At 51.4% G+C, this 20248-nt stretch overlaps 1 protein-coding gene across 1 annotated transcript in view; it reads right to left on the reverse strand.

Annotated features, from left to right (window-relative positions):
- The window catches only part of LOC122374839 (nephrin-like), a 35919-nt gene that overhangs the window by 12060 nt on the left and 3611 nt on the right, over positions 1 to 20248 (reverse strand). The window contains exons 5-7 of the mRNA XM_043353846.1: positions 19638 to 19809; positions 18905 to 19062; positions 9949 to 10084 (exon numbers count right to left, since the gene is read on the reverse strand). Coding sequence (XP_043209781.1) covers positions 9949 to 10084; positions 18905 to 19062; positions 19638 to 19809 — 466 coding nt within the window. The remainder of the gene's footprint in view (positions 1 to 9948; positions 10085 to 18904; positions 19063 to 19637; positions 19810 to 20248) is intronic.

Below are 20248 nucleotides of genomic sequence, written 5' to 3' on the forward strand. Positions count from 1 at the left end.
TGGCCAAACACAAAGACATATTCATTATTCAATGCTGACACGCATCATGTCATCAATCTCAACGTTCGTGACAATGAGCTGCTTATTCAAATTTTAGCATCTCGCTCCCGGCCTAATCGTGAACTCCAACTGACAATAACATAGGTATTTGCTGGCGGCTCTTGCATGACTTCACAATTCAGATCCTAATGTGCTACTAGGGTGTCTGGACCAATAAGTTCAAAGTAATTTAAGTTTCCCAATTCCAATTGAGAGTGCATTTTATGGCAACCGAAAATGTTTGGCAGTCGTCACGGCACGGCAGGCTGGGTAGAGGGGGGGGGTCAAGGATCGGGATTGAGCAGACTTTTCAACAACACTCACATTCTGGAGTTTCTCTGTGCTTCCGCTTCTCAGTGTGGTCGCAAGCGTCGGCGGCTGTCCTCGGTTCTGATCGCTCGAGCTGAAGAGGCTTCTCGCGGGTGACCCCGGACTGACGGCGGCTCCCAGAAGGCGTCCCCGGCTCCAGCTGCAGACTGTGACTCTCGGCTGCTCGACTGTGATTCTCCCTCTGGTTGGGTGGCGCACCCTTTTATAGTTGGGGGGGGGGAGGGGTGACTGCCACGCCCTTGCGACGTCATCTTCCTCTGCCTTCTTCTGGTGGGTGGGGCCGTAAGATGGCGCCCTCTGTCCTGTTTAGTCACCTTGCTCCTCTGTGCCTGCAATTTTTGGCCCTCGAATCGTCTTCGTGTTGAGTGCTTTATCATTTTAGTAATCGCTGGCATAAAACAATCCCCGAAAGGTTTGTGATTTTCGAGTTTTAATTTTGATTCTTCAATTTCATTTTATTCAAACTTTTGTTTCCTTCCGTTTCGTCTGCCGCCAACGCCCCTGTGACGTCACTCTTGCTCCGCCCACCGTACCGGGGCGTGGCCGTAAGTCAGCGCCTTCTTCCTCTGCGGAGATCTCTGGAACTACCTCATGAGGCCATTGTGAGGTCGGTCACCCGGCTGTTTTGCCAGGTTCACTCACCCTGGGTTGCTGTGCCCGACAAAGGAGGCTGTGTGCTCCAGCCGGCATCCATCCTTGACACTGCTCCATGATCTGTTGACATATCTTACTGATCCAGCGTTATTTGAGGAGGCTCGGATCGCTCATCCTGCGGTAGCTGTCTCCATAGGCGAGCGTCGTAATGAGAGTTTAACGGCTGCCCATTGCGAAGACCTCTGGAACTACAGCGTTTTTGCTTGCCGTAGGATCTTTCTGGTTTTGCCATTCCCTCCGTGGGACTCAGCGCGGCGCAGCTGTTGTGGTACCTGACAGAGTACGTGACAAGTGACAGAGTACCTTAACGTGCTCGCTCGCCGCCGCCGCCGGCCGCAGTTCTGACGTAGCTTGTTGACTCAGCTGTGCCTCGGCGGTTCGTACTGATGTGACCGGCATCGTCTTCTCGCAGATGTGTCTACTGCGGGCTATTCTCACGGACAGTGCTCGTTGAGGGAGTTGGGGAAAAGTGCTGAATGGGGATGGCGGGCCTGGTGACGGGGGGGGGGGGGGGGGTAGTGAATAATGAGAGGGGAGGAGAGCGCAGCAGCAGCGCTCCGCTCAGCTGTGCGTCACCCGGTAGCAGCGACGGGTGTGTGAATGGAGGGCTAGGCCTGTGACCGGACTGCGAGGGGGGGGGGGGGAACTGCCGTACCGAGCCGTGCCGAAAAGATACTACGTTAAATGTTCAAGATGTAGCGTGCTACATCTTCAGTCCAAACAACCCTAGTTGCGTCCTCGCAACTCATACAAAAAAAGTCACACCCCTTACTCATCTAAATTTACACAATCATGTGAGCTTCCGCAATGCCCACAACATGACATCGTATACCTAGTACAGTACACACACGCACCTGTTGTTCCTCGTCCCCACCTCAGTTTGTCGTTCACCAGATCCGGGTCACGGGCACCAACCACTTTGGTTAGCCCGATGTCGTCGGTTGTCGTCCGGTAAGCGGCTTCTTAGGAGGGTGAAGACCTCTGTGGCAGCCCAGGTGGGCGGCCTCCACAGCAGTTCGGGTGGCAGCCTCCATGGCAGCCCGGGTGGGCAGCTTGCACGGCGGCCCGCGTGGGCAGCCTACGTGGCAGCCCAGGTGGACGACACCTCCGTGGCAGTCCGGGTAGGCGACCTCCATGGCCGGCCCTGCCGCGACCTCCGTGGCCGCCCGGGTGGCAGGCTCCGTGGCAGCTCAGGTGAGCGACCTCCATGGCAGCTCAGGTGGGTGACCCCCGAGGCAGCACGCGAGGGCAATGCATCCCCGTGGCAGCCCGGTTGGGTGACCATCGTGGCAGACCCGTGACAGCCTCCGTTGTAGCTCAGGTAGGCGACTTCCGTGGCAGCCCAGGTAGGTGACCCTCGTGGCAGACCCGGTGACAGCCTCCGTGGTAGCTCAGGTAGGCGACTTCCGCGGCAGCTCAGGTGAGTGACCCCCGAGGCAGCACGCGATGGCAATGCATCCCCCGTGGCAGCTCAGGTAGGCGACTTCCGCGGCAGCTCAGTTGAGTGACCCCCGGGGCAGCACGCGAGGGCAATGCATCCTCCGTGGCAGCACAGGTTACATCCGTGGCAGCTCAGGTATGCGACTTCCGCGGCAGCTCAAGTGGGTGACCTCCATGGCAGCCCGGGTAGGTGACCTTCGTGGCAGACCCGGTGACAACCTCCGTGGCAGCTCAGGTAGGCGACTTCCGCGGCCGCTCAGATGAGTGACCTCCGAGGCAGCACGCGAGGGCAATGCATCCTCCGTGGCAGCACAGGTGACCTCCGTGGCAGCTCAGGTAGCGACCTTTCGGCGGACCAGGTGACAGCCGTCGCAGCAGCCCAGGTGGGTGATCTCTGCAGCAGCCCATCTGAATGGATCGTTTGGCAGTTGGTCTTGCAGCATCCTGGCACCCTCTCCTCGTTCACCAACATGATAATCGCCTTGGCTGTGTTGTGAAGACGACCGTGTTTGATTTTGATTCAGTACAACACGAGCATTCCGCCTGTTCTTCTTCCTCTTCTGCTTTTGATATTGCTGTCCTTTTATCCTCAATACTCTAGAAAGTTCGAGCTCTCCTTTGCAATACAGCAGCTGACCGTGACTTGGACTTGTTGTACAGCAGAACGTAGAAGAATTGATATGCTGATGCAAACAATTGTCAAGCATTTTCGGCCTGTCTTCTGTATTAGTCTGATCCTTTGTTCATGAGACAGCTTCATTTCCTTATCTTATCTTCAACAACTTCTTCTATGTCCTTTTCAGTATTCGTAAGACCGCTTCCTCTCATCAGTTCCTTCACGTCGACCCCTGCAGCACGTTCATTTCCACTGCTGTCAGTATTTCGAACACCTGCTCAATTCTTCAACTTTCCTGTCATCAGCCACCATCATAAGCTTCATCATCTTCACACAGCTTTCTTTAGCTCATCCTCTTTCTTCATATCGACCCCTGCAGCACGCTCATTTCCACTGCTGCCAGTATTTCGAACACCTGCTCTATTCTTCAACTTCTTCCTCTTCTCCATACGGTTGACTTTCAATTCATCAACTTCGGGTTCGGCGGCTTGTGCCAGTCTACCAGCTTCACAATTTGAGAATTATCAAAGCCCCACGTTGGGCGCCATTTGTAGCAAGGGAAATAAGAGAAAGGAACTGCTTATGCATCTTTGCGGTTGTCGTTGCACCGCGGTCCTCTGTCGTTCAGCTGGTTGTACAAGAAGACGGAGAATAATTCGCTGCTGGAAGGAACTCGTTAGTAGAGCTTGTGATACAGGGGAACTTGAGAGTCGTTGAAGAGATCCCGAGATAGATCTAGAGAGAGATCCAGATAGTGATGAGATCCTGAGATAGATGTAGATATAGATCCACCTGATGAGATCTCGAGATAGGGATCGTGATAGAGATCTTGAGATGTCGTCCACCTGGGAGAGATGTAAGTCCAGATCCACCTTGCATACAAATACATCTGATGGAAGATGCTTTTTAATTTAGAGGCTTGATGATTCTGTTCATTGTATAGACCATGATGTACGAGATGCTTCTTCACTGCTCGGATTAGGGATAGAGGGATCCGATCAGCTGGGTTTGCGGCACAGTTGGGCAGGTGAAGGACAGGGCATTCGAAGTCCCGATGACCACTGCCAAACTTAAGGGTGGTAATTACATTGATAAATTGAATGTGATCATTCGTCCAGTCACCCATCCCTATATCACTGGCCTCCCCATTACGAAAATTGCCCACTTAATTCGTATTAGCGTTGCGATAGTTTAGTTGCCCTCGAGGGTTGCTAGCTCGACTGCCGTAACCGAATTCTACGCAATTCCTATCGGCCTTATTCTAAGATTCATCCTTCACCATTCTCACACCCTTGTTCGCGTTACATTCACCTTTCATGCATTCACCCAAATTTAATTCGTAGCCCTCGAAATTCCCTCCGATAGTGTTAGGCGTCGGATCAACAACGATCTCCCCGGCGAGATAAATGTCTCTTTCCGAAATCCATATGCATGCTCCGCTAACCGGCGACAAAGATACTTATCGCAGGGCCGTCCAGAATAATTGCACAAATATCCACCCTACTAATTTATGGAATTCACTACACGTCCGATAGACTTATGGTACACATATACACGATTTATATCCGACTTATCTCTCTACCGGGAGAGATTACCTATGCCCTCTTCCGGTCCGCGTGTAACATTCCCGTTCACGACCCAGGGACCACAGTTCATATCCTGGAACTATCCTTAAACCATGGGATTTACTATTCAAGGCCTTACGTGTCCTGGAGTACATTCTTCCCTCCCCTGAGGCTGTCCAGTACCGATTAGAGTACCTTTACGAAATAAGTATGAGGACTTATTCGGGACACTACGGCTCGCTTTATCCGCCCTTTGGGTGACTCACCCCTGACCTTCGGCTTCTTGCCTTTGGCATAACTTACTCTCCACTGCATACTGTGCCAATCTTCCCCCTCTCCCCTGCCGTAGAAACCTCTCACTGCCTTCTCACCCAGTGTTACCTAAGCGGGAAAATTAACAGTGGCCGGTACCACTGGCGGAAAACGTGCATATGCCCTGCGTACGTGACGGCATGTCCCTCTTATTATTCCGGTCTGGACGTGGGTTTAGAGAAGTGCATCTGTGTCTCATACGGTCATGCTGGTAAACGTTACGCCATAGGAGACGGGCAAACAAGCCGTCTGTGCCTCAAAATGCCCTGTGCCAATATTGGTGGAGTAATTATTGGCGCTAACTCGCAAGAACGCGAAGAACAAAAACGCATTATTTATCCAACCAAATCGTAATCTCAAGCCCTAATTGCTGCTGCACGCGTGAACCTAATCATCAGTTCTCGTATGCAATCCTATCAAACCTTGAACCGTTCTTGATTTAATCAAATGATCTAGAACCAATTAGTACGCACCGATCTGTCGTCTGGTTGTGATCCACCGTATCATAGTGAATTGCTGAATGCTCAAACGGAAATGACTCCTTGAAACTCGTTCGATAGCTTCTGATGGGCTACTAGTTACCTAAACAAATTATCTTTATAGAGTGCCAGAATATTGTCATAGGGTCCCTAGCCTTTCATAGGGAATCTAATTTAAATCATCCTATTAGCAGTAAACAATGCGCATCAAACGAAGTGCAATCCTAGATATCATATAGCATGTCATATTTAACTGTCTACGTTCTTATCCCGTTGCAACTTTCCGCAACTAACCAGGCTCCTATACGTGACCTTCACCTACCGCCCGCGCCCCAATTACGGCTAACCCACTGCCCCTGTTGTGGCTGCTTTTCGCGCCCTCTGGCGGCTCAACGCCCGCGTCGGGAACGACGATTACCACGACCGCCGGCCGGCGCCGCGTCGACCCCGTCAGTCAGTCACGCCGCTATGGGCGCGTCAACACTCGCGGTACAGTGCTCGTGCGTGTTGGCTCTTCTGGCCGGTAGATTCACCGGATGTGTCAGTGAGTGTGAATCTGGTAAAATATCGCTGTAATATCTCCCTGTTCGACATCTCATCAGCTCCATTCCACGTAAGTTTTTTTTTTAAATAATTAAATTCCTGTCCCATTTAATCGTTCCCAACAAAGATGGTTTTTTTCTAGTATTTATTCTACAAAAGCGCAACGATCGCTACCTATATTAGTCGCATATTAATTCAAACCACAAACAATTCTACATCTACTTATTACTCGACATTTCGCAGCTGCAATGACGCAAACTACAAAAACCATCTAAAGTCGTAAAGTGTCAAACCGTCGACCTCAAACCACTACTCTCAACTCTGCACCTAAGTAACAGAAGAAATTCCGCCGTAAACTCAAGCATTCGTATCTGTCGATAATCATAACCCATAGCCATATTCATAGATCGATTGCATGAATCAGTCGCCACCTTAAACCATTACATTTCTTTCCAACCGTATTTACCTGTTCTATAATTGATTTCGACTCCACAATTAATTCCTATAGCAATATTACCAATGATTTCGCAGTGCAACTTTTAATGAGTACAGCACGAATCTACACCCTTATTTTAACCAACATTCCAACCTCAAATCGCACTTGACTACCGCCGAGAATAAATCAAACGAACCAGCTTGGCCAAACACAAAGACATATTCATTATTCAATGCTGACACGCATCATGTCATCAATCTCAACGTTCGTGACAATGAGCTGCTTATTCAAATTTTAGCATCTCGCTCCCGGCCTAATCGTGAACTCCAACTGACAATAACATAGGTATTTGCTGGCGGCTCTTGCATGACTTCACAATTCAGATTCTAATGTGCTACTAGGGTGTCTGGACCAATAAGTTCAAAGTAATTTAAGTTTCCCAATTCCAATTGAGAGTGCATTTTATGGCAACCGAAAATGTTTGGCAGTCGTCACGGCACGGCAGGCTGGGTAGAGGGGGGGGGGGGTCAAGGATCGGGATTGAGCAGACTTTTCAACAACACTCACATTCTGGAGTTTCTCTGTGCTTCCGCTTCTCAGTGTGGTCGCAAGCGTCGGCGGCTGTCCTCGGTTCTGATCGCTCGAGCTGAAGAGGCTTCTCGCGGGTGACCCCGGACTGACGGCGGCTCCCAGAAGGCGTCCCCGGCTCCAGCTGCAGACTGTGACTCTCGGCTGCTCGACTGTGATTCTCCCTCTGGTTGGGTGGCGCACCCTTTTATAGTTGGGGGGGGGGAGGGGTGACTGCCACGCCCTTGCGACGTCATCTTCCTCTGCCTTCTTCTGGTGGGTGGGGCCGTAAGATGGCGCCCTCTGTCCTGTTTAGTCACCTTGCTCCTCTGTGCCTGCAATTTTTGGCCCTCGAATCGTCTTCGTGTTGAGTGCTTTATCATTTTAGTAATCGCTGGCATAAAACAATCCCCGAAAGGTTTGTGATTTTCGAGTTTTAATTTTGATTCTTCAATTTCATTTTATTCAAACTTTTGTTTCCTTCCGTTTCGTCTGCCGCCAACGCCCCTGTGACGTCACTCTTGCTCCGCCCACCGTACCGGGGCGTGGCCGTAAGTCAGCGCCTTCTTCCTCTGCGGAGATCTCTGGAACTACCTCATGAGGCCATTGTGAGGTCGGTCACCCGGCTGTTTTGCCAGGTTCACTCACCCTGGGTTGCTGTGCCCGACAAAGGAGGCTGTGTGCTCCAGCCGGCATCCATCCTTGACACTGCTCCATGATCTGTTGACATATCTTACTGATCCAGCGTTATTTGAGGAGGCTCGGATCGCTCATCCTGCGGTAGCTGTCTCCATAGGCGAGCGTCGTAATGAGAGTTTAACGGCTGCCCATTGCGAAGACCTCTGGAACTTCAGCGTTTTTGCTTGCCGTAGGATCTTTCTGGTTTTGCCATTCCCTCCGTGGGACTCAGCGCGGCGCAGCTGTTGTGGTACCTGACAGAGTACGTGACAAGTGACAGAGTACCTTAACGTGCTCGCTCGCCGCCGCCGCCGGCCGCAGTTCTGACGTAGCTTGTTGACTCAGCTGTGCCTCGGCGGTTCGTACTGATGTGACCGGCATCGTCTTCTCGCAGATGTGTCTACTGCGGGCTATTCTCACGGACAGTGCTCGTTGAGGGAGTTGGGGAAAAGTGCTGAATGGGGATGGCGGGCCTGGTGACGGGGGGGGGGGGGGGTAGTGAATAATGAGAGGGGAGGAGAGCGCAGCAGCAGCGCTCCGCTCAGCTGTGCGTCACCCGGTAGCAGCGACGGGTGTGTGAATGGAGGGCTAGGCCTGTGACCGGACTGCGAGGGGGGGGGGGGAACTGCCGTACCGAGCCGTGCCGAAAAGATACTACGTTAAATGTTCAAGATGTAGCGTGCTACATTAACCTGCGCCCCACTGGGGTCTGCGTATAACACGCCCCACTGGGGGGGGGGGGGGGCTATTCATAGCCCCCCCCTCCTAACTCCGAAACTACTGGGCCGATCGTCAAAATTCAAACGGCGTCTGATAGCCCCGGAAAAACTGTCGAGCGAAACCTAATTTCATTGACCTCGAGGTCACCGATGACGTCACAGGTCAGGTCAAAGTAAAAATTATTAGCATTTTGGATTCTTCACGTTTTGGGCTCTGGCCGCTGTCTTACATGTCAGATCAGGCTCATTTTTGGTTCACACACTCGTGAACAGATGCTCTAGATACTCTGAGGGTACCAAACTTGTACTTTGATTTTCAGGTCAAGGTCAGGTCATCACAGGTCACGAAAATATTATATCATCCGTCGGTCACGTGACACATGTTTTATGGTCCATTTAGGACAAACATTTCGAATTTGATGTCGTCTGTGTCATTCGAGGTCATTTTGAGTCAAATTTAGCTCAGGTCAGGTCACTTTCAGGTCAAAAAAGGTCAAATTTTGAAGTTAAAATTTTTCAACAAAAAAGGTGTCTATTGGATGCAGTTTGAGCTCAGGAACACGATGGTGCTATTTATATTGGCGTACGATGTCAAATTCGTGCTGAAAAATTGATTTGAAAAATTAATATTGTGAATTCTTTGCAATAATGCGTATAACTTGGTCATTTTTGAAGATATTTAGCTAAAACTTGCTAGAGTTAGTCATAATAATGCATTCTATCACATATATTCCGGTTTTTTCGAAAAGTCAAAAAGTTTTTGAAAAAAGTGTAAAAATATAAATTTTGAATTTTATTATATAAAATTTTCGAAATGTTCAAAATTTCGAAAATCCGAGATAGCAGTTTGATAGCGCAGTCTATTCTGAGTCCTCTCATGCAAAGAAATTGGATCTAGCTTAAAAACTGTGCTCTTGGGAGCGATTGCCGTGGTTCAATGTTTTGCGTCGAAATCGGCCGAACATGACGTCACTCTGACGTCATTTCCGGCCGACCTATGGTAGGTACGAAGTTTAAATTTTGACACAAGGTGTCAAATTGATGCAGCCGAAGGTACTGAAAGTTTGGCGTCGATACGTCAAGCGGTTTGGAAGTTATTGCAGAAAAACGGGAGGGGGGGTTATAAATAGCCCCCCCAGTGGGGCGCGGGTTAACATTAGCCCTATGGGCGTTGCATGGAAAGAATGGGACCAAAAGTCGGCAGTGCCTCCCCCTCCCCCCTTAATTGAAGATGTTCCGCCGCTACTGTTTGACAACTGTTTGCCAAATCAACTTTCCTGGAAAAGCTCCACCTATGGTAAGCAGCTGATACACCTTCGGCGCCGAGCCGTGCTGCCGGTGATCTAAAACTGGAGGTTAGACTGTGCCGCAGCGGAGCCGTGTATGGCGGCACACACTACCTACTCTAAACGCGGTGAAACACCAGCTGGACTTTGCGCCCGACAACGCAGTAACGACAATGCCGTAACAGAAGTTTGAAGATGTGTGTGCACTGTGTGCACCTTGCACTCTGCACTGTCTGCTTATCGTTAACGACCCGAGTGAATGACCTCTACTCCTACACACTGACCTGCCAGAACAACGTCGAACACACAGGGCGCCGCGGCGCGGCCGATCTTGTTTTCCGCCGTGCAGAGGAGCTGACCAAAGTCCAGCTCTGTGGTCGGTGTATAGGAAACCGTGCTGCTGAGGCCGTGTGCGGAACTCTGTGGGAAGAGCAGAACACTCGGCATGAGAAAGTATGGATAAGGAAAGGAGGGTGAAAATGATAGAAATAGATAGAGAAAGAGAGAAAGACAAGGGGATAGAAAGACATGGAGACGTAGAGAGATAGAAAGAGAAGAGACAGAGACTTGAGAGAAAGAGACAGAGAGATGGAAAGAGAGGAATAGGGACTAGAGGTGGGTAGGAGACCAGAAATTGGTGATGATGACACGATTATAGTGGCCAACTGGACTGGCTAAGGACAGTTGACAGAGATCAATGATGATTATGCGGGTCAGCTCGATGTAACGCCGCTGACCGCAAAATCACACCATTGGCTATTGTGAAAGAAGATGCATGTATGGCAAGTAAATAAACATAAATCAGCTAGAGTGACTAAGATGAGATAAATGAGACATATTCACGGTCCATTGAACAGCCAACATTAAGAAATGTTAGTATCATTTGAAAACAGTTATGATGAACTATGCCACTAATTTATTGCGTCAGAATTTGCGGCTCTGTCTCGCCCGTTGACAGGCCTCGCTCGATGCGAATTATATGGCTCCCATAGCGGCTAGCCAAGGTTAATTCAGCGCCGCCGGTCCAGCTGTCCGAGACAGTGCCTGTAGGCGCCATGCGGTTTAGTAGCCTGTTCCTGCGGGCGGCCGGCCCTCCCCTCCCCGGCGCATCCCTCCTCCCCCCTTGGGCCGGTGGCTGACCTTGCCGATCAGCTGATCGCCGGCCGCGCCCTAGTGGTGGGCGGGGGGCTTGTGCCGGGGATGAGCTAAGTACTGTGAGGCTGCAATGTTTGTTTCTTTTCTTTTGTGGGTATCTGATACTCTATGCCTATGATTTTGCGAACTTTGGGCCTTTGAGCCTTATTTGTAATACCAATAGCGCGCGATTCGTCAAGCTTTGTTCATGTTTCGAAGTACTGGTATTTGTTTTGCGTAGATCCAGCGGCGCCGCCGCGCTCTATTGGCTGCCATGTTGGCGAGCGGGGCGAGTGCAGGCATTTTTGGTCCAAGATCGGTCACGGGCCGTGATGAAGAACTTGTTTGTCTTTTGATTCGCCTTAATATAGGCGGTTGCCCTTGTCGGAGTAGTGGGAGGCGAGCAGGCCCGACGAAACGCGACAGTCGGTAAGATATTCATTGATAAATGCTCGTGTTGGTAAATTGAGCGTCTATTTGATAGATGTGTTACGATAGTGACGCTGGTGTACACGATAATAGATGATGGTGGCCGCAAGAACTTCTGTGTATGTGGCCTGTGTGTCGATTGTGAGCCATATTTTCGCTTGCAGAAACGGTACAATACAAGAACCAGTTCCGACAACCATCGTCTGGGTGTACAGGCGGCTACAGTTTCGACTCGACCTCTGAGTCGGCTGCACCTCTGCTCCCTCCTGGCTTCTGGAGAGTTCTTCTGCACCACGAGCAGCTACAGCTACAGCAGCTGCTGCCACACACCTTACTGCAACTGCTGCACATCTGGACGTGGACGAGCAGATCTGCATCCTGGCGGCTGGCACTGCACCCGCTCGGAGAACAGTGAGCAGTGGGTATGGTGCTAAGGTTGAACCCTGGACTCTAGAGCTTTTGCAGCTGAACTGTGCTAGGGGGTGTGCTATCACTACGCACATGATTGAGTAAATCAGCGACACGAGAAGTGCATCTGTAAATGTATTGACGTTGACTTGTGTTACTGTTTATGCCTGTTGCCGTTGATTGTTGGGTAGGATTCGAACCTTGAACTTGCTATTGGGTACTGGTGTGATAGCATTGAACGTAGTTTCCAACTTTGGGGAACCCTTGACTGTTATCACATTGGCCATTGGGCGAGTGACATCATTCCTGTCCAGGACAAATATCTTGATCGTCCATTTGTTACTATTATCTTGCTACGTCGACCTCGCATTGAAGTTGGACCTCACACCACCAGGCTTCAGAAGATTGCTTTGAATTTGATAGTTAAAGTCTGGATACATTCGCTATAGGTTGCTAAGCAAGAACAGAACTGATTGATTAAGGGCACTCACTGATAGCTTCGGATTCCTGACACATTCCTGAAGCTGGCCACGCTGAACCTATTTAGTCTACTTCCATGGTTGTTTAACTTGCACATTGATAATCCATGAGCTCTCAGAGATTGAAGGCGTGTCACCCATTGATCTTCATTTTGCTTGGTCTTCAACTTGTCTCCTTAATCTCATTGAACATGGACCTGAATGTTGAGCGGCTCAAAGTGCAAGAGCTCAGGGATGAGCTTGAAAAGAGAGGACAAGATACAAGAGGATCAAAGGAAGTTCTGAAAGAGAGGTTGAACCTGGTCCTCAAGGAAGAAGCCTTTGAAATGGCAACTGACCCAAGAACTGCTGGTGAGCTGCGGGCAGTTACCGTGGAGGGGGCTGAAGATGGTGCCTCACACGTGAAAACCAAGCCACCAGATGGAGACGTTCAAGATGTATCAGAGGTTGGTGATAGCGCCTCACAGCTGGCAGCTGGACCCCAAGTGGAACATTCAGTTGCATGTGGATCGAGGTGCTCAGGGGGCTCGATGCGATCCCTACGTGCACAGGAGTCTGCCAAACGTGCTGCTGCAGAAGTGAGGCTTCGATTCCTGAAGGAAAAGCATCGTCTGGAAGCCCAAGAGAGAGAGCTGGAGATGAAACGAGAAGAACTCAAACTTCAAGAGGAGATTGCAGAAGCAGAGGCCAAGGAGGAGGCATTTGCGATGGCAAGCCAAGCGAGCTCCCATTCTGGTGTGGCACACAAGTTGAAGAAACAGCAGCCCCGATCGAATGGCGCTGCTGAGCTAAACCCTCAACCCGTACCAACCAGAGCTCAGCCCCCTCAACCTCAGCATGATGGAGAGCAGGAGGTAATCAAGAAACTTCTGACCGCCAGCCTGCTCCCAAGACCTGATATCCCAGTATTCTCTGGAGATGTGACTAGATTCACTCAGTTCCTCCGAGCCTTTGACAACAGAGTTGCACACATTGTCCAGGAAGACGACAGTAAATTGTTCTATCTGGAGCAGTTTACGAGCGGAGTGCCACGCGACATCGTCCGAAGTTGCATGAACATGGCCACTGGAGGCTACCAAACAGCGAGGTCTCTGCTCGAGAAGAGATATGGAGAGCGAGACAAGATAGCTGATTCATTCGTGAACAAGCTGATGAACCGGCCTACTGTGAGGGCTGATGACGTCACGACACTCGACAACTTCGCACTGGAGCTCCGGACGTGTGAAAACGCAGTCGGAAGTCTCCAGCAAGGCCTGAACGAGTTGGACCATCCAAAGACGTTGAGAAAACTGCTGGAAAAGTTGCCCTACGCGTTACAGGAGAGGTGGAGAAGGGAGGTCGACGATCTTACAGTTCGGAAGGGTCGTGCCGTGCGCTTCTCTGACTTGGTGCGCTTCGTCGAAATCGAAGCGAGAGTGGCATCAAATTCCGCGTTTGGGAGACACATGTTCCAGAAAACAGGAAACACCAAGCAAAGAGAGAAAGAAGCCAAAGTGAATTTTGTTCGCCAAGAAGAGAGCGAGAGAAGAGAGATTGTGAAGAAGCCAGTCTGTCCCTGCTGTGATGAAGCTCATACGTTGGAGAACTGCTCTGCGTATGCGAAGCGCCCTCTCGATGCCAGACGCCAGCTCATCAGAGATAAACGCCTCTGTTTTGGGTGTCTGAAACCTGGGCACCGTTCGAGGGAATGTCGAATGAGACTCACCTGTGGCGTCTGTGAAAGGAAGCACCCGTCTGTACTTCATGTCTTCCAGGTGGCTTCAATGGGAGTACCAACGGCAGGGGAAGCGCCACCTGCACCAGCCGTTGTGAGCGTCATGTCCAACAGCGGGACGTCAACGAGGATGCCGGCGGTACCAGTGAAGGTGCGGTATGGAGATGGTCCTATCGTGGAGACGTACGCTTTTATCGACAGTGGAAGTAGCCTGACGTTCCTGAGCAAGGAGCTTTTGAGCCAGTTGGGCATCACAACAGCAAAGAAGTATCAGCTTACTCTAACCACGATGGCACAACAACCAGTCGAGCTTCATACTTCAGCCGTCGACAACCTCCAAATGTGTGACATGGACGAAAACGAGCAAATGCAGCTTCCGGAAGTGTTCGTCATCGACAAGATCCCAGTCAGTAGGACGGAGCTCTGTAAGGCCGAGGACGTGGAACCCTGGCCTCACGTAAGGGACGTGCTTCCAGAGGAGATCGAAGCAGAAGTAGGCCTTCTGATAGGCGTGAACGTACCAGAGGCCTTTGAACCCCTCGACTTCGTTCCCAGCTGTGACGGTGGGCCCTTCGCTGTCAAAACTCGCCTCGGCTGGGTCGTGAACGGCCCCGTCCGGTCCAGAAAACTGACTGAAGTAAGGGCAACGTCAAACAGGATCAGGCTGCTGGAGAGGCAACTCTACCAGGACGAGGGTCTAGCAGCTGACGAACGTGGATGGTCGATCGAAGACCATATGTGGATGGAAAAAGTGGAAGCTGGTTGCATCATGAAGGACGGACACTACGAGGTTCCCATCCCACTGAAGAAGGAGGGAACCATGCTACCAGACAACCGAGAGATCTGCACGAGACGGCTACAAGGACTGAAAAGGAAGTTCCGAGACCAGAAGTTTGCCGACCGATACAGCGAGGTGATGAAGGACATGTCGAAGAACGGATTCGTGGAGAGAGTGAGGGCAGAAGACCTGACAAGAGACGATGGACTTGTCAACTACATTCCCCACCACGGTGTCTTCGGGAAGAAAGACAAACTCCGAGTTGTTTTTGATTGTTCGAGCACCTTCAGGGGCGTCTCCTTGAATGACGCAGTCCTGCAGGGCCCGTCTCTCTGCACACCCCTGATTGACGTTCTACTGCGGTTCCGCCAGGAAGAAGTAGCTTTCATGGGCGATGTCAACTCAATGTTCCATCAGGTGTCTGTACCAGCCGACCAGCGCGACCTGCTCCGCTTTCTGTGGTGGCGAAACGGTGACCCTGCTGAAGACGTGGAAGTCTGGCGCATGACGGTGCATCCGTTCGGGTTGAGATCCAGCCCGAGCTGTGCGAGCTACGCCCTTCTACGGACAGCCGTCGACTTTGGCGACCTACACTCTGCTGCAGCCTGTGAGACGATCGCAAGCAACATCTACGTTGATGACCTGGTGAAGTCGGTGACGAAGATCGACGAAGCCATCGACCTGGTCAGGGAGGTACGAGAGTTGTGCAGCCGGGGTGGATTCCACCTAGCCAAATTTGTCAGTAACCAGAGGAAAGTCCTACAATCGATCCCACCAGAAGACAGAGGGAAGAACGTGAAGCAACTGAACCTCGAGAAAGAACTTCCGTTGGAGAAGACACTGGGGGTTGAGTGGCGAGTCAACCCGGACGTCATCGGCTTCTCAACCACGGAAGATCGGAGTATGCCATGCTCGAGGAGGGGAATGTTGTCGGTCATCGGATCATTGTACGATCCGATGGGGATGGCTGCACCATTCGTCGTGTGCGGTCGCATCATTCTACAGGAACTAACACGACGACGCTACGATTGGGACGACCCGGCACCGGAGGACATTCAAGCTCAGTGGGAGCAATGGATCCGCGGCAGAGCACTACTTTCGACCATCGGCGTCCCTAGATGTGTACAGCCAGCTGGCCTTGGACCTATTCAGACCCGAGAGCTCCATCACTTCGCAGATGCAAGCTCTGTCGCGTACGGCACGGTGTCCTACCTTCGAATTGTCTGTTGTGACGGACAAGTTCACTGTGCGTTCGTCTTCGGCAAGGCGAGGGTTCTGCCCCTGAATGGAAAGCTCACCGTCCCACGAGCGGAGCTGACAGCAGCCACTCTGGCTGCTCGCATTGAAGCCACACTGCGACGCGCTCTGCAAGTCAAGATTGATGAAAGTGTGTTCTGGACGGACAGCACAACAGTGCTTCGCTACCTCCAGAACGAAACGACACGTTTTCACACGTTCGTCACCAACCGTCTGGCCGTGATACGGGACGTATCTTCTCCGGCACAATGGAGGTACGTTGACTCAGCGAACAACCCGGCAGACGATGCATCGAGGGGACAATTAGCGGACAACTTCATCGCGAACCCGCGGTGGTTCGATGCTCCGGCCTTTTTGTGGAAGGGACGGGATGAGTGGCCTGAGCCCCCGGCTGGACTCGATCGTCGAGTAGAAAACGACCCAGAGGTGAAGATCACCAGCGTTGCAGTCGCACACGCTGGCTGCGACCCGTTGGAGGAGCTGTTTTCTCACTACTCTGTCTGGTACAAACTCGTGCGCGCTGTAGCATGGATCCTTCGCCTGAAGCGCTGCCTGGTAGAACGATGCCGTAAGGTGTCCGTACTCGGATCCGAGCCGAAGGCTCAGGTGAGACAGCGGCTTGCTGTACCAGAACTTGAAGCAGCTGAGAGGGCAATAGTCACAAGGATTCAAAGAAGTGAGTTTGCCGCTGATTTCGCCTCGCTGGAAGGGAAGGGCGCCGTCGGAATCACCAGTCCTCTCGCACGGCTGGACCCGTATCTGCACGACGGGATGATCATGGTAGGCGGACGTCTACGCCACGCACCAATCCGGGAAGACCAGGTGCACCCTCCTGTCCTCCCCAGACGTCATCATGTTGTCGATCTGATTATTCAGAGCATCCATGAAGAAGCAGGTCACTCTGGAAGAGAGCACACTTTGTCGCTGCTGCGCTCGAGATTCTGGATCCTGCGCGGAAACTCGGCTGTCCGACGCGTCCTCAGTCGCTGTGTCAGCTGTCGTCGTCGTCAGGGCCCGTTCCTGAACCAGAAGATGGCGAACCTGCCTGAGGACAGGGTGACCCCGGATGAGCCACCATTCACAAACACCGGGCTGGATATGTTTGGCGTCTTCTACGTCAAGAAGGGACGACGACAGGAGAAAAGGTACGGAATCGTTTTTTCGTGCCTCGTCTCGAGGGCAGTACACATAGAAGTAGTTGAGTCGATGTCTACCGATTCGTTCCTCTGCGCTCTGAGACGATTCCTTGCTAGACGCGGGCAAGTTAAGACCATCCGATCAGATCGTGGCACGAACTTTGTGGGAGCAAACAATGAACTGAAAGCAGAATGGGAACACCTCTCGAGGAGTGAGGACGTCATACATGAGAACCTGCTGCAGAGGAAGATTCAGTGGAACTTCAACGTCCCAGAAGCTTCGTCACATGGGGGTGTCTGGGAGAGAGTCATTCGTACCATACGGAAGGTTCTAGATGCACTGATGACAGAACAAGTACTCACCGAAGAGACCCTGACAACTCTCCTCTGCGAAGTCGAGTCTATTATAAATAGTCGACCACTGACGTACGTGTCCAGCGATAGCGGTGACCCACAGCCACTGACTCCCAACCATCTCTTGCTGGCGGGAGGCGCGCTATCCGTCCCGGTGGGAGTATTCGGAGCGGGTGACCTGTACTTGAGGAGACGGTGGCGCCAAGCGCAATACTTGGCCGGCATTTTTTGGTCCAGGTGGATCAAAGAATACATTCCACTCTTGCAGCAGAGGCAGAAGGCCTTTCGTGTTACGAGATCACTCATGGTGAACGACGTCGTCCTGGTAGCCGATAGGGAGCTCCCCAGGTCTCGCTGGCCCCTGGGCCGCGTCATTGAAACTTTTCCGGGCAAGGATGGCCTGGTTCGTAGTGTTAGATTGAGAGCAAAGGGCGCAGAGATACTCCGCCCTGTCAACAAACTGGTCCTCATGTGCGAAAACGAGTATTGTGAACGCTAGGACTGTGTTTGACTGCGCGTGTCTCGTCTCATGTGTTAGTTTAGGGTTGTTGAAATAGGCTAAGACCAGTGTTGAATGCGCGTGCCTTCAAAGGGGGCGGTGTAGGCGCCATGCGGTTTAGTAGCCTGTTCCTGCGGGCGGCCGGCCCTCCCCTCCCCGGCGCATCCCTCCTCCCCCCTTGGGCCGGTGGCTGACCTTGCCGATCAGCTGATCGCCGGCCGCGCCCTAGTGGTGGGCGGGGGGCTTGTGCCGGGGATGAGCTAAGTACTGTGAGGCTGCAATGTTTGTTTCTTTTCTTTTGTGGGTATCTGATACTCTATGCCTATGATTTTGCGAACTTTGGGCCTTTGAGCCTTATTTGTAATACCAATAGCGCGCGATTCGTCAAGCTTTGTTCATGTTTCGAAGTACTGGTATTTGTTTTGCGTAGATCCAGCGGCGCCGCCGCGCTCTATTGGCTGCCATGTTGGCGAGCGGGGCGAGTGCAGGCATTTTTGGTCCAAGATCGGTCACGGGCCGTGATGAAGAACTTGTTTGTCTTTTGATTCGCCTTAATATAGGCGGTTGCCCTTGTCGGAGTAGTGGGAGGCGAGCAGGCCCGACGAAACGCGACAGTCGGTAAGATATTCATTGATAAATGCTCGTGTTGGTAAATTGAGCGTCTATTTGATAGATGTGTTACGATAGTGACGCTGGTGTACACGATAATAGATGATGGTGGCCGCAAGAACTTCTGTGTATGTGGCCTGTGTGTCGATTGTGAGCCATATTTTCGCTTGCAGAAACGGTACAATACAAGAACCAGTTCCGACAACCATCGTCTGGGTGTACAGGCGGCTACAGTGCCGATTTACGGTCGGTCTGCGTAATCGCAATCCGGAGCTGTGATGGAAATATGGATTATTAAGGCTATGCATTAGCCATGTATCATGACTCGCGTGCGTAAAATGATAGAGATATAGTCGCAAAATCAGCAACCGCTTGGCTGAACCAAATCACAGCATCAGCATATGTAGCTACCAAGTGGATGTTTTATTACACTCGTTCCTTACCATAGAGAACGGCAGGTCGAGTGTCTCCAGAGAGCTGTTGAACTGCCATCTGTAGGTGACCTCGGGAGGTACGGCCTCCACCTGGCAGGTCACCCGGGTGGTCTGGTGCAGGGTCACGGCGTACTGCAGCCGCTGACCGGGCGAGCACACGGGCGCGTCTGTCGAGCGGGACGGTAGGGGCGTGATATGCACACACACACACACACACACACACACACACACACACACACACACACACACACACACACACACACACACACACACACACACACACACACACACACACACACACACACACACACACACACACACACACACACACACACACACACACACACACACACACACACACACACACACACACACACACACACACACACACACACACACACACACACACACACACACACACACACACACACACAAAACAGTTAATCCCGACTATTCATAAAAAATGATAAAAGCCTTTAAAATAAAAAGCACCAAATATACTCGTATGCCCATAATCCCATTTGTTTGTCCTTTCATTAAAGGTAAGCAATTAAGTAAACGATACAAAGCCATCGTGGCAACAATACATCCCTCGACAAATGTTAGGCAGCCTGCTCTCCCTGCCTGGCTTCTCTTTGGGTCATCACTCGTTCCGCTCATCTCACTTGAACCCCGTGTCTCACTACAACCACCAACACACACGTTCCATGCTCGCACTCCTCCCAGCCGGAGTGAGACTCACACTGGACGCTGAGCTGCACCGGTGGACTCTCCCCACTACCCTCGGGGTTCACTGCCGTACAGGCGTAGCTGCCTGCCGCTGAGCGCGTCAGGTTTCTGATCACCAGACTGCGCGCGTTGATGGTAACCTGGTCACCGGCGCCGGGTCGCAGAGACGGCTGGAGCTTCTCACCCTGGCGGCGTCAGGATGGGAGAGGGGAGCTGTTTTGACACAGTTGGAAAACATGATGCTATTTGGGATCATAATATGGCTCAATGATTGCAGACGAGCATCTGAAGGTACACGACTGGTATATGGGGCTTTGACACTCGGTTGTACATACTTCTTGATTGATTAATCGTCTCGGGTGCAAGATACGAAATATTATCGATATAACAGCAATGTCGCTAGCGATATCAGACAAGAGGCACCGTAAAGAATACTCATACTCATACTCATACTCATATATTTCGGTTACATCCAAGAAATTGGGTTTTCAGTAAACCACGTCATACATTCAGTAGTTCAAAACTCACACCTATACGTTTGTAAATGATCAGACATGATTGAGTTTTATTCACGATCGATGGCAACACAAGTCAAATTCCTAAAACCAATTTGATTTTAATACG

Source organism: Amphibalanus amphitrite, unplaced genomic scaffold (assembly GCF_019059575.1).
Source record: "Amphibalanus amphitrite isolate SeventyFive unplaced genomic scaffold, NRLGWU_Aamphi_draft 001724F_arrow, whole genome shotgun sequence".
In the NCBI taxonomy this organism is placed as follows: domain Eukaryota; kingdom Metazoa; phylum Arthropoda; class Thecostraca; order Balanomorpha; family Balanidae; genus Amphibalanus; species Amphibalanus amphitrite.